The following is a 14,402-nucleotide window of genomic DNA, read 5'->3' as shown; positions in this document are numbered from 1 at the left end:
TCAGAGGGTGTGGTGAGGAGATGAGACTAGCCCAAGAGAACAGAGCTCTGGGTACAACGTTACAGGTGCTCACAGGTCATATGTCTCCCTTTCTTTGCCTTTGGGAAGCTAGAGGACCAGCGAAGGGGCATGGCAGTGAGGAGATGGGAGGGTGGGTGTTTCTTGGTTCTGTTGAGGGAGGCATGGAAGTTATCTCTGAGGCCACAGCTTCTGTCCTGCACTGGGAGCACACAGTGGGCGGTAGACAAAGTCTTATGTATTAACTGTTCTTGGAGGTCTGATGTGGGGATGGGCAGACTACAGCTGCCCTTGGCCCATTAAAAAAATTTTTTTAAATGTTTGTTTTTGAGAGAGAGAGAGAGAGAGAGAGAGACAGAGAGAGAGGAAATGAGAACACAGGGAAGGGGCAGAGAGAGAGGGAGACACAGAATCTGAAGCAAGCTCTGGGCTCCAAGCTGTCAACACAGAGCCCGACGTGGGGCTCGAATTCACTAGCCATGAGATCATGACCTGAGCTGAAGTCGGATGCCCAAACGACTGAGCCACCCAGGCGCCCCTAAAAAAATTTTTTTTAAATGTTTGTTTATTTTTGAGAGAGAGAGAGACCGAGTGAGAGTGGGGCAGGGGCAGAGAGAGAGGGAGACACAGAATCGGAAGCAGGCTCCAGGGTCTGAGCTGCTGGCACAGATCCAGGTGTGAGGCTTTAACCTATGAACCGTGAGATCATGACCTGAGCCAGAGTCTTGAGCCAGAGGCTCAACTGACTGAGCCACCCAAGTGCCCGCCACTCCTCTTGGCCCATTTTTGTCAGCTCCTGAGCCAAGATGGTTTTTACATTTTTAAAGAGTTGTTAAAAAGGGAAAAGAAGAATATGCAACAGAGACTGTTTGGCCTCCAAAGCTGAGGTGTTTACTGTCTCCTCCTGGAAGCGGTTTGCTGTCCCTGCTCTAGCAAGCTGCCCGCCATCAGGGCCTGAACCCTCCTCAGGATCACACAGGACAGCTGACCTGACAGTTGTCTTACCGGTTGAGTGGGAGCAGCAGGGCTTCTGAGAAACGGGAGATTGGCCAACACTGAATGCACCCTCTGTCACCCTTGCCACCCCTCGTAGGGCTAGAAGAACGCTCGGGGATGCCTTCTGTGTCTCTGGTGGCGGGGTGCCTGTATTCCTACTCGTGACAGATCAACCTTGCTCTTTGCGTTAGCGTTTTTATTTCATCCATTTTCCCCTTCATGCCTCACTCTAAAAGCTGAGGATTTTCAAGTAAGAGGAAATGTGATTATTGATTGAAATATAAATACACCGACAACTATTTGATCTGGTTTTTAGACCAGTCCCCGATGCTAGTTACTGCAAATCTTCTGTAAAATACAGGCAGGGGGGGATCACCTGCAGAGAATTGGAGGTGACTTCGGATTGCACTCCTCCTGCTCATTGTAGTATTCCGTGGTGACAACCCAAGGGTACACCTTGCCGGCTGGGTTCTGCTCAGCCAGGCATGCTGCCAGCGTGCACTTTCCCACACGGAGGATGACCCTTGATGCGTAGGTAGTGGGGCTTAAGCCGCTTATTAGCTGTGGGGGACTGCGCACAAGTGACTTCGCTTCAGCACCCAACTGCGCTCAGCTGCGTCACGAGGATCATGTTCTCTTTCTCCCTGGGATGGTGGTGAGGTCTGGAAAGGCATAGTTAGGCGGACCACTTAGCACAGAGCCTGGGGAGTGGGGGAGCTTTGGAAACTGGAGGGGCTGCTGTTTGTCATGGCTTCCAGTAGGGCGCAAGCTTGTTTGCATGGGTCGGTTTCAGTAAAGGAGGTGCCAGCACCCATTCCTCAGTGAGCTCTAGATCATTTATTTGGAATGCATTGTGTGTTTCTCATCGAGTGCTTGCCCAATAAAGCCGTCCTGATTTCAGTCTTTGCCTGGGTGTCTGGGCCTGCTCACCATCCCAGAGAAACCCTAGGCCATCATTGGTCAGCAGGGAGCCTTTGATGGGAGGGAAGTATACCCAGTAACCCCTGGAGGGGGTCAGAGGTTTGTTTTGTGGGGACTCTGGGGCGTAGAGAAGCTCAGCCAGGCCAGGGCTGGCACAAAGATCTGTGACCTGGGCCCTTGTGACCTCAGCTCCCTCTGCGATCAGTCCCCCGGTGGTCCATGGGGTTGTGGATGAGCATTTGGCCCTGGGCAGGTGGTCAGAGCCTCAGACCCTTTTGCTCAGTCTGCACTGAGAAACAGCGTGAGCCCAAGTGGTCTTTTCGGCCTGGACCCTTCCCCTCCCTGGCACACGGGTCTCAGCTTGCCCTCCCTTTCCTAAAAGTGGCATCTCCCTGAGCTCTGAGCTCAGAGTTTCAGACAGTGTTTTCCTAAGGGACAAGTGAGGAGGGATTATTAGGTACTGAGGCCAAAACAGTAGATTCAACTAGGTGGTACATTTCCCCCCCCCTCATTTATAATGTTTAAAAAAAAACCCAAACTGGTATTTGCGTTTTTAAAACTTAAGTAGTTTCTACCTTAAGCAAACATCCATTTAAAGAAGAGTAGATACTTGGAACTAGGATTCCCTAAAACTCCTGGTGGTATGGACATGTAGGCCTAGACATGAAAATTCATAGGATTTAACATCTCTTTTTCTCAATTTTCTTTTTTTGCCAAATACTGTAGAATATTTACTCAGTTTCTTCTAGAATATGTGGTTTTTGCAGGGTTGAAATGAAGTGTACAGAATGGGGGAGTAGTGTTTCCCAAGCCAGGCTGTGGGGTAGTTAGTGGCTTTGTGATGGCTTCAGAGAGCTCAGGGGGAGAAGGCCAGGGCTCCCGCCGAGAGAAGGAGGTTCTCTGTTCTGTTCTTGGAGCCAGGCCCCTGAGCGGCTCCTCCTGTGCGTGTTAGTGGATTCAGCGTCATTTCTGCATAAACCTGGGACTCAGGCCTCCGATGACAAAATGGTCTTTCATCAGTTAGCCAGGAATGAGACTTCTTACGAGGATTGGAAAACTCTGTCCGTTCTTTGAGCTGATTGAAACCATTTGCTGTCTAAAGGTCTTTGTGTGGTAAATAAAGGTTTTTATTTTGGAGACCTTAAATTAACCAGCTAGCTAATACACAGAACACCCTTGGGGGCTACAGGTGGAGAAGGGGTTTGCAGGGTTGGCTAGTTACTAGGAGGCTGAAGTCCATGGAGGCTGGGGTGCCAGGGGTGGGGAAGATTGAAAAGCTGAGCCTCGGCGAGATAGCCCAGCCCTGATTGTGTCCCTAGTCACCCTGATGTGATTGCTTCCCGGGTAGGGAAAAGCAGATGGGTGAGGTGAAAGTTCTCCAGGTCAAGTTTGTGCTATCCCTGCCCCAGACCACTGGTTCTCAGCCTTGGGGGCGCGGTAGAACCTTCTAAGGACTTAAAATGTACTGAGGCTGGGGCCCCATCCCCAGAGATTTGGATTTCATGGTCTGGGGCCGGGCTGGCGTGCAGCCCCTGCTGGGATCTTCACCCACACGCAGCGGGGAGGGCCACTGCCTGGAACTCACTGTGGGCTTGCAGGGCAAGGGGGGGTGGCTGGTCATCTTCACGTCCTTCCCCACCCGCTCTCCTGGCCCTATGTCCTGGTTGGTGTGGCTTTTGCTCCCTTCTGAAGGAGGCTGAGGCCATCTTGGCCCCATTGGGTGGTGAGTCGTTCCTTCCGGCCACAACCTGTTACTTAAGTGGGACACCGTTGTGCAAATTTGTCCTTCCCCCTGCAGAGGAGCCTGGTGTCCTGAATCAGCATTGGGTGTGAAAACCAGAGTCCTAACCAGATACTTCCCTTATCGAGTCAGAGAGGGGAGCTCAAAATTTCCCTCGTTCTGTTTGTGTCAGAACGCGTCCAGAGTTGGCTGCAGGGGGATCCCCAGTGATCTGATTGTGGGGGGATCTACTAATGTGTGACGATTCAGTTCCTTGAACCAGGATACCCTTCCCAGCAGCATGCAGGGGGCTTCCCGGGCAAGGGAGCAGGCCAGGCGTGTACCACCAAGTTTCTTTGCTGCTTCCACTCCCAGAATTGAAGGGGATTCAGACATCTCAGAGACTTCTGGTGACAGGATTTCTGGGAAAATACTCATGAAAAGGCATTGGCTTTTTTGGGGTCTTTTTGGGGGGGCGGTTGGGAGGTTATAGATACTATAGTGGCTTCGTACGTATATATTCCTGTATGCGTTCCATAAAAAGGGCAGCTTTTTTCAGATGGGGAGGCATGGGAAAGACCCCGATAAAGAACGAGCTTTAAACTTGATACAAGGGGGAAAGCCTTTACAGGTTAATGGGCGTGAGTAGACAAATTGGCGCATCTTACTCTCCATGCAGAAGGCCTCTTGAAATGTAACGGCTAGATTAATCTGAGGAGATGGGCATTCGGGGCATTTTATTTGCTGGTAATCAGCTCTCAGAGGTCTTATTTGTGAGAAGAATGACTTGTACTAAAAATAGGCTTGTGCAGGTAAGCCATGCTTAAACATGACAGGTTTTCCATCTCTCTTTGGGACCGTGTTGCGTTGTGTTATAAATGGTATGTTTTCAGTAAGTGTTTTGGCCCGTGTTTTCAGTGATTTCTAAAAAGGTCTCCAAAATCGAGTGTAGTCAGGATGACCTCGCTCGTTCTTCGAAGTGCTCGCGCGCAGCCCATGCCAGCTCCAGCAGAGGGAGCACTAGTCAGCCACCCGTGTGCCACCCTCTCCCTGTTACTTAGGCTAATTTGATCCTCTGACACGGTGGGGAGGTAAATAAATGCTCAAGGCACCGCTGTTCTGTTTTCCTGAGAAGTGAGGAACTTGCTCAAGGTCATGGAGTCACGTTGCTGCAGGGGGACATTAGGGTCTTTTTATGCTCTAGGTATTTTGCCACCAGAGCTTGGGATGCAGGGCTGGAAGTGCTCAAACCTCAGAATCAGGTGGCCTTGAGTTCCAGTTCAGGGTTTGTCACATACCCTGTGTCCTTGGACTAATCACATGACTGCTGCACACCGGTGGGGATACCTCTTTGGGTGCTTAAGTTTTATTTAAAAAATTTTTTTAAATTTATTAGAACGGGTGCAGAGGAGCTGACAGCAGCGAGCCTGATGCGGGGCTCGAACTCACAGAACCGTGAGATTGTGACCTTAGCCGAAGTTGGACGCTCAAGCAGCTGAGTCACCCAGGTGCCCCGGAGTGGGTGCTTACTTTTTCTTAGGGCTTCATTCTGCCCAGGGCACATCCAAGACCAAAGAGTTTCACAGCCTGCGTCTGCAGCTTTCATCTGATCTGCGAAATGAGGGGAGGCCAGGAACTCTGGGATTCTGGTTCCTCTCTGGGTGTCAGAATACAGCTGCCTTATGTGTTCAAATCTTCTGCAGATTGTTTTGCAAGACAGTCTCTTAGGTTCAAGGTTCTGCTCAGGAATTATTAGTAGAATGTCTCATAAATTGTCTAAAAGTAGGTTTCTGTCTGGGAACCACATGAACCTGTTGACAAGCTTCCTGGGCGTGCTGTGTCCCCCGGGGCAGTGCCTTTTGTGTCTTTCCTACATTGCAGTATTTCTTCTTTTCCATTTAAAGTTGCTTATGCTCATCTAACTTCGAGTCCCTTCTCCTGAGACTGCCTGTGGAGCAGAGCCAGCCTTCTAGGGTGTCCCATTTTACGGGATTTAGTAGCCACCATTGTAGGGAACTTAAGGTCTTCAGAAGGTTCTCATTGTTGATAGTTCCTAGCACATTTCTTAGACCTCCGAGCCTTTTAATGCTTATTTTGTTAAATTTTTTTTAACGTTTATTCACTTTTGAGAGAGACAGACAGAACACAAGCAGGGAGGGGCAGAGAGTGAGGGAGGCACAAAATCCAAAGCAGGCCCCAGGCTCTGAGCTGTCAGCACAAAGACCTACGTGGAGCTTGGACCCATGAACTGTGAGATCATGACCTGAGCCAAAGTCAGACTCTTAACCGACTGAGCCACCCAGCTACCCTTTTAATGTTTTTTATTTTTTGAGGGAGGGAGGGAGGGAGGGAGGGAGGGAGAGGGAAAGATTGAGAGAGAGAGAGAGATTGTGAGTGGGCAAAGGGCAGAGAAGAGAGGGAGACAGAGAATCCCAAGTAGGTGCTGCACCATCAGTGCAGAGCCTGAGGTGGGGGCTCGAACTCACCTGTGAAATCATGACCTGAACTGAAATCAAGAGTCTGACAACACTTAACTGAGCCCCTCAGGTGGTTGGACCCTCTGGCCTCCTTGGTCAGTGGTTCATTGACCTCCAGGGGGCTGGCCTCCACGCCTTAGGATTTTTGCAGATGCTGCCTTCTCCCTTTCTGACGATGAGCCCTCAGGCCTCCTAGGATTCCCCTGGTCCCTTTCCTGAAGGAGGAGAGGACTGATTCATTACTTTAGTTGATTTTAGCGTAGTGCAGTGGAATTTGCCCTGGTCTGTGAGGTAGGTGATCTGGGCTTTACTTCTGTCTCTAGCTCAAGTGAAAGGCCTCTAAGATACTACTGAATCGTGACCAAGTGTTGTCCGAAAGAGTAGCTCAGGATTAACTACAACAAAAGTGGTTTCTATGAAGTATTTACTGTTCAGCAGATATCATACAAGAAGTTTTTCTTAGGTTCTTTTCTCAGCACCTTAAAAGGTGTAGTATTGCCTCATTTTACAGATGTGGAAACAGGCTTGGGTGGTTCAGTAACTTGCTAGTTAGTAATTTGGCAGAGCAGAGGTCTGAACTCCTGTGTTTGGCCTCCCAAGTGCTTATGGCCCCCTAGGAACCATAGGTTTTGGCAGACGATTTATGTATTGAGAAGGACAGTATCAAGTACCTGTCCGGTAGTTTATTTTGGGTCTCCTCTCTCCAGATCTCCGATAGCTGCCGCCCCAGATGAGAGATTTTGCGAAACAAGCGCAAAGCAGCCGTTCGGCTCATACTGGGTGCGTTCCAAGGCTGTGCCTACGCTTCCCTTGTCTCCTCCCTGTAATGCTCTGGATCTGGGCTGGGCTTTTCGAGTGTTTGAGGGTGGCCGAGGCTGCTTTCTAAGGAAGTGTGGATGCTGTCTTGCTGCTCACCTCTTGGCCCGGTTAGTTGGCAAGATTATAAGATACATTCTTCAGCGGTTGATCACAATCTCGAGCAGGAAAACAACCTGTAAAATGTCGTTAATACAGTTTTCAACCCACAGCCTAAAAAAAAAATGTGCTCCCTGGACAAGGAGACCGCTGCCTTTGCTGGAGGGAGCGGTGGGCTTTGAGGGGCACGAAGCAGTAAATGGGAATTTCCTGCCTAGAGCCTGGAAATAGGGGTGGCCTCTCTGGGGCACAAGGAAGAAGGTGTAGAAAGACACAGATTTGAGATTGGGCTTTTTTTTCCCTTCTTCTTCTCAAATATTTTAAGAATTTTTAATAACTTGATTTTTAAATGGCTTAAGACTTACAAGAAGTTGCAGAAAACGCTGTGTAGTCCCAGTGTGCCCTTCACCTCGCCTTCCCAGGTGACTGAATCTTCCAGTGTCAAAACCAGTTAGTTGTTGGCACAGCTGTTCACTCAGGTGCAGGCCTAATTCACTGGTTTTTGCTTGGACTATTTTCTTATGGGGTGTATAGTTCTGTGAAATTTCATCACCACAGTCGCGATGCAGGACTGTTCCATTGCCGCAGAGAGTCTGCCTGTCCCTTCTTTCCCAGCAACCCCGCAGCTATTCTGCGTCACTCTTAATTCTGTCGCTTCCAGGAATGCTCTGTAAGTGGAATCATACACTATGCAGCCCTTGGTGTTTGTAGACCGTGTTGAGAAGGTGGGCGATGGGAGGATTGGTGGGGGTGGGGGCGGAAAAGTGGGGTAAGGAAGGAGCCGTGAGGTTCAGATTTCACAGTTGAGTGTGACTTCGGTCTCCAGATGACGCGTTGTCCTCAGCTGTTCTAAGCGGCAGAGGAAAACCGTGGGCTCTCTGGAAGCTGAAGTCTGCCAACAGGTTTTGGAAGGTTGCGTAGTGGGTCAGTGGGAAGCACACCCGCTGTCGAGCCGGGCAGGGGGCTCCGCGCGGAGAGACGTCTCAGGAGGGTGATGTGTACGGTTTGGAGGGAGGGATGGGAGAGGAGTTGGGGTGCCGGAATTTGCAGCTTTGGCAATGGTAGGCGGTAACACTAGTGGCGCTGGAGCACGGGGTGGCAGAGCTGGGCAGATAGGGAAGGGAAGTGACAGCAGCCAGGGCGGAGGCGGGTTGGGGGTGGGGTGCATCTGGCTGGCACGTAGGTGCGGCTGAGTGCCCGTCGGCTGCCTTGGTGGTGGCCGCCTGGGGTGGTGGTGGGGTGGGGGTGGGGAGTAGGACTCCGAGGCCGAGCTCAGCTGCCAGATGGATGCTTCCCTGGTCCAGAGGTGGGGACGGGGCACGCCTGCCACTGACTCCCCCTCCCCATCCAGCGTTCCCTCTGCCGCTGCACGGGTAGTAATGTAACAAGTAGCAAGCGTTCGAACATATCAAACTTGGCTCCTTTTTCTCTTTCTGGAGAAACAAAGAGAAAAGCTTGGCTTTAACCCAGAGCGGTGTAGTACGGCACGGCTGTGCGAGCGGTCCGTCTAAAGCCAAGGAGCTTTGAAAGTTGATTAGTAATGCCAGATGTGTGTTTTGTTGCCAGAAACGATCCAAATAAAACAGCAAGAGCTATTCAGGTTTAAAAATACAGAATACTTGTCATCGTAGAACTATTTTAATGAATTCTCTCGAGGGATTATGAAATACAGTGAATTGTTGCAGAAGCCTGAACTTCAGAAGGACACAGCCCTGTAGCGTCTCAGAGTCTTGGAGTGGGGAGGACGTTGCCCACGTGGCATTTCTTTCCAGAGGAATCTTGAAGGTGCAGGTGGCCTGTGCGACACTACTGCTGTGGACGTGTTTGTTCGTTACAAACCGGGGCTGGTAGGAGATCCTGGCTTTTGGGGTAGCTGGTCACCCTGCAACTTCCAGGTCTTGATCAGTGAGAAACTTCGGTGAAACCATTGACTCTGGATTCACCTGGGGCACTTTCCCTGGTGGCTTTTTGGCTCTTCCCACAATCCTTGAGCCTGAAGGTTTTCTGGGCTTGTGGGGGTAGGGCTTTGGAGCATTTTTGGAGTCCAGACTTGTGTCCAATCCTTGCATCTGAGGGAATGCGTCTTCCAGTTATTTCGGTCCGTTCTCCGGGATCCTGACCTAATATGAGGAAGTACAACACAGGCTCCGGTTTCCCTAGATCTTGTAATTAAAAACAGGCAAGCCGAGGCGTGAGTGCCCAGGAAGGTCCAGGATTTAGCTAAGGTTTAATGGGGCAGGCGGCCTGGTGTCGTTAGGAAGGAACGGTGATGGGAAAGAGAATAAAGCAGCCAGAAGTGGAATCCAAGTGTGGTTTCCCGGACGTTTCTGGACGCAGCGGTGGAGGTTTCGAGGGGGCTGGAGAGCCGGGCCTGGAGAAGAGCCCTCTGCTGGAGAACCTAAGTGCAGGCCTCGTGCTCTCCGTGAGTCACAGTAGTGCTTGTATCTGGAGACGCTGTCATTTCTGCTGTTACTTTTCTATCCCCTTGACCCCTCCCTCAGGAGGAAACAGACTTTTAGATGCTGCTAATGGGGTCATAGGGTTTAGCAAACATGTAAATGAGATTCTTGCTCTTCCATCAGGAGAAGCCTCGCCTTCCTTCATTCCCTCAGAATGAGGGTCTCTAGGTCAGCAGCGTGGGTGGGAATTTTCCTGGACACACCTAACTGGTCTTTCTGAGCGATGAGTCCAGGAGCTGAGGGGTGGGATGTTTCTGTGCAGGCAGGACCCCACCTGGGGCTCCCGGCCACCCCCCCCCCCCCCCCCCCCGCCATGTTGATCCAGGAGAGGCGAGTGCTGGCAGGAGGGTCCCGACCTGCCACTGCTTCAGAGAAGGCTGTGCCACTGCGTGTCCTGGCTCCTGCCCGCGACCTGGCTGGAACTCCAGCAGTGGGGGCCCTGCTGCCCGTCGGGCAGGTGGCATAGGTGGGTTGAGGCTCTGGCAGGCCTTTCTCATCTGGGATGAAGGCCAGCGCTTTGTTCATCATAAACCTTTCTGAACAGAAAGTCCTCAAGGCGGCTGGCAGAGTGGGCACCTCTTCTACCAGAGAAAGCCACTTTGCTCATAGAACAGATGCTGGCAACAGAATCTTGACGTTCCTCTTTGAACTAGGCCATCGTTGCCACTGGTTTTCTTCTGACTGCGTGATAATGAATTGCCAAAGGGCAAGGAACCTTGCTCGTGTAGTCCCCTGCTGTCACCGAATTAGCAAATGTCTTCCTTCTTACCAGGAACGGTTTGTAGCCTGGTTTACAGCTGCCGACACTGTGGCAGAGAGTGGGGAATGACACCCCACCCTTGAGCAGATGTGAGACAAAGCAGCTGCCTCGGACAGTACGGGCTTCGGGGAAAAGGGCTTTGGGGAAGGTGGTCGAAGTGCGGTGTGAACAGCCGTCTTAAACGAGGCCATAGGGAGTTCAGGCGGTGTATTACAATGAAACATCCTCCAGAGTATAGAACATCCATTTGTACCTGCTTCCCTCTCCCAGGATGGACACTTTTCTCCTGCAGTGATCTGTGATCTCTGTTGACTTTGTCACCTATCGTTGTGTGACATCACCCTAGAACTTTGGTCCTAAAACAGCGATGATTTAGTGTTTCTCATGATTCCTGGCATTGACTAGGGGTGGCGGTGGGCCAGGGGGTGGGGGTGGGGGGGTCCTGCAGGCCTCGTCTGGGCTCATTCACATGTCTGTGGTCAGCTGGAGAACTGGCTGGCTGCAGTTGGCCTGGGTGTGAGGCTAGTGACTTCTTCATGTGACCTCTTCCGCAGGCTAGCCCAGGCCCATTTTTGTGCTGACGGAGGCATTGCAAGAGGGCAAGGCAAACACTGCAGGGCCTCTTAAGGTTTGACCTTGGAAATAGCACAGCATCACAGGAAATCCTCAAGGCCAGTCCCGGTTCAAGCCACCTCTTGGTGGGAGCGAGTGGTATAATGGCTTTGGGGTGTGGACATAGGAGGATGGAGTTGTTACTGGAATTACCAGCTTGCCTCTGTCCCTAAGGATTCGTGTCCCTCACACCTGTAGGACATATTCTTCTCCCATTTTTGCTCGTCCTTTGTGGCACAGCATCGGCCTGAAAATCTGTGCCCTGCCTGCCTCAGCTAAGGATGGTTGCAGCAGGGCCACTAGGTTATAGTTCCTTAGGTATGGTTCCTCTTTTTTTTTTTAAGTTTATTTTTGAGAGAGATAGAGCACAAGCAGGGGAGGGGCAGAGAGAGGGGGAGACACGGAATCTGAAGCAGGCTTCAGGCTCTGAGCGGTCAGCACAGAGCCTGACACAGGACTTGAACTCAAGAACCGCGAGGTCACGACTTGAGCCGAAGTCAGATGCTCAACCGACTGAGTCCCCCAGGTGCCACTAGGTCTGGCTCCTCTTGATTCAGAGAGCTGTGAATTGAAAAGACACCCCCCAAAAACAAACACACAAACATGGCAAGGTGGGAACAAGGTAACTGTTCAAAGAGGAGGGGGGCGGTAGTGAGCAGCATACAGCAGTAAACTGTCCCCAGCAGCTCTGGGGTCTAGCCCAGCACATGCCGTCTGGGCATCAGTTGTGGTGTCAGTCATTGGTGGTGAGTAACCAGCCCACCAAAGCTGGTTGGTTCAAAACAGCAGATTTATTACATCTCATGATTCTGTGGGTTGACTGGGCAATAGACTGGCCTCTACTGGGTGCTGTCAGGTGGTTGCAGGGAGCAGGTGGCCGGGACTGAGGCTGGATGGCGGAGAGTGATCTGACCTTGTCTGCGTGCAGAGGCTGAAGCGGGTCCCTCCCACATGCTTCCATTCCCAGCCTCGCTGGCCGGCCCTTTTGGGGCCTAGGTTTAGAAATCACATTCTGTTGCCAGAACACGGGTCTGGATCCGCCCAGATTCCGGGATGGGGATGTGGGCTCTCTCTTGCTGGGAGGAGTGCCAGTCACATCGTAGAGGGGTGTGAACATAGACGTGATGAATTGTTTGGTTATTTTGGTAGTAGGCTCCCACGCCATCATCCCTTCCATTGTAGGAGTTTGGATACGTTTTTGTTGGCTTCGTTTTCTATTAATTCTTGAAAAGGAAATGTCACTGTTCTTAGTCTGGGGGTGGGAGACTTAGCAGAGGGTTGTCAGGTTAGATAACCTAAAACAAGTCACATCTTCGTGGCACATCACCTTGTCAAGGCTGCTCTCCTTCTTTCCCCAGATTTCCTGACCGTTGTGGTTCTGTATCACCTGGGCACACTCCGATTCTTGGGCCCCACACCAGATTTGCTGAACCAGAAATTCCAGGGGTGGGCCAGACAGCCTGTGCTCTAACACGCCTGCCAGGTGATTCTGATGCCCCTGAGACTTGAGAATCACTGTTCCTGCAGATTCGTTTTTGTTTTTTAATTTTTAAAAAATGTTTATTTATTTTTGAGAGAGAGAGAGAGAGAGAGAGAGAGAGAGCAGGGGAGGGGCAGAGAGAGAGGGAGACACAGAGTCTGAAGCAGGCTCCAGACTCTGAGGTGTCAGCACAGAGCCTGATGCGGGGATGCGGGGCTCGAACTCACCAACCGTGAGATCATGACCTGAGCTGAAGTCGGCCGCTTAACTGAGGCACCCAGGTGCCCCCATTCCTGCAAATTCTTACTGCCACTTCCTTACCCTTGTAAGCCAGAGATATGGCCCCCCTCCCCTAATTTCTTGGACTCTCTCTCCCTGTCCGAATTAGGGTATTCTTCGTAGTATCTACTCCCCCTAGATTGTGTTTGTGTCAGTGTAAGGCTGGGGCTTTCTTATTACTCAGGGGACCTTTATTGGCCAGCAGTCATTGTGCCCGGGCATGTGGGCACAGCAGTGAAAAACATGGTCCCTCAGTTCCTTCAGCTTATGGTCTGGTGAAGGAGCTAGTGTGCTCTGGGGGGACGGCCAGTTCAGTAGGGCGATGACAAATTCAGTTCACGTATGTTGTGCTTGAGATGTCCAGGTAGAAATATGTATCTAGTAACTGATCCGAGGAATTAAAATTCAAAAGGCGAGGCTGGCGCTAGCAATTTGAAAGGTACCGTATACACGATAGTTTAAAAACAGCTCTTCCTCAAAGGTGTTGGGGTTTTTTAAAAACATGGATTGTGTACTCTTGCCCCCGTGTATGACTGAGAATGTTTTGGGGATCTCCCAAGCATCCCAGGTAATTCTGACCAGCCGGATTTGGGGAACCTGGTATCAAACCTTGAAACTATACTGGGAGAACGAGTAGAGAAGGGCTGGGAGGCCAGCGTGGAGCCACGGGGAGAATACCTGTGATTCGGCCGCGTGGGTAGAGTCTGTGGGAAGACTCCTCTGGAACTAGGGCCTGGGGAGGAGGCGAGTGGAGGGCAGGGTTTAGATACCAGGGGACTGGAAAGTTCCCAGAGGGAGGGCTTCGTGGAGGAGGTTCAGATCTGGCACTGCGCCACCCGAAGCCAGAGCCAGACTGCAGCGGTGACCCGCGAGGGGCGGGGCGCCTGGCTGGTCCCGGGGACTTGCAGGGAACTCTCACGGAAGGAGAGAGTGGAGGAGGAGGGTGACCAGAGAAGCCAGGTGGTTTTGTTTTTGTTTTTGTTTCCTTTTAATGGGAGAAACTGGATCCGTCCGCCAAGGGCGAAGGGTCTGTAGAGAGGGCTGAACGGAAGAGGGAGCGACGAAGGGGGCTGCTGATGAAGCCACATCCTGGGGGACAGAAGGATGGACTCAAAAGCTCAGCGTTTAGGATTGGCCTTGAGGAAAAGGAGGGCCACCCCCCCTCATCGTGGAGGGAAGGAGGTAAGGGAGGGGTTTGCAAACAGGGGTTTCTAGCTGCTGTAAATGGACGTGGTCTCTCTCCTGTTCCTTTTTCCTGGTGACCGCAGGATGCGTTTCTTGCTTCCTTTGCTCATTTTTACTGAGAGGGTTGGTGGGTTTTGTGAGCTTTTACAGTTTGGTGTGCATTCTCAGAAACGGGACCTCTCTGGGGTCCCTGAGACCACCCACGACCGTCAGTTTGCCCAGGCGTTACTGGGGTACGTGATTTCCACAGGGCTCACGCTGGCACAGCAGCATCTCCACATCGGGGCCCGGCTGGATGGGCTCCAGCTCGTGCTTGGAACTCTTTGTGTTTCCCCGTGGGAACAAGTTACCAGTTAGCGCCTGGTTAGCCCGCAGAGCTCGTCCCACAGTGCCGCCGAAATGCTGTGATTCTGTGTCTCTCCTCTTTACTCGCTGCCCCCCCATACGTCCTCTCCTTGTGCCTGTTACTCTCCCGCCTCTTTAGCCCCCCTCCTTCCCCATCTTACTCCCTTTTCCATATTTCAGTTTCTTACAAGGACTGGGAGACTTTGAGGGGGGGCCCGGTGTCCTCTTGCTCACG

At 51.6% G+C, this 14,402-nt stretch overlaps 1 protein-coding gene across 2 annotated transcripts in view; it reads left to right on the top strand.

The window, feature by feature from the left end:
* The window catches only part of STK24 (serine/threonine kinase 24), a 126,066-nt gene that overhangs the window by 31,757 nt on the left and 79,907 nt on the right, over positions 1-14,402 (top strand). Inside the window, exon 1 of one of the 2 annotated variants that reach the window (XM_007098395.3) lies at positions 13,595-13,819. The exons of the other annotated variant lie outside the window; for it this stretch is intronic. Within the exon in view, the coding sequence (XP_007098457.1) occupies positions 13,742-13,819 (78 nt within the window). The 5' untranslated portion in view covers positions 13,595-13,741. Of the gene's footprint in view, positions 1-13,594; positions 13,820-14,402 lie in introns of those variants that run through there. 2 annotated transcript variants of the gene reach the window in all.

Source organism: Panthera tigris, chromosome A1 (assembly GCF_018350195.1).
Source record: "Panthera tigris isolate Pti1 chromosome A1, P.tigris_Pti1_mat1.1, whole genome shotgun sequence".
NCBI classification, from domain to species: Eukaryota; Metazoa; Chordata; class Mammalia; order Carnivora; family Felidae; genus Panthera; species Panthera tigris.
Note: the sequence above shows the minus strand (reverse complement) of the source record. Positions and strands in the feature narration are given on the sequence as shown.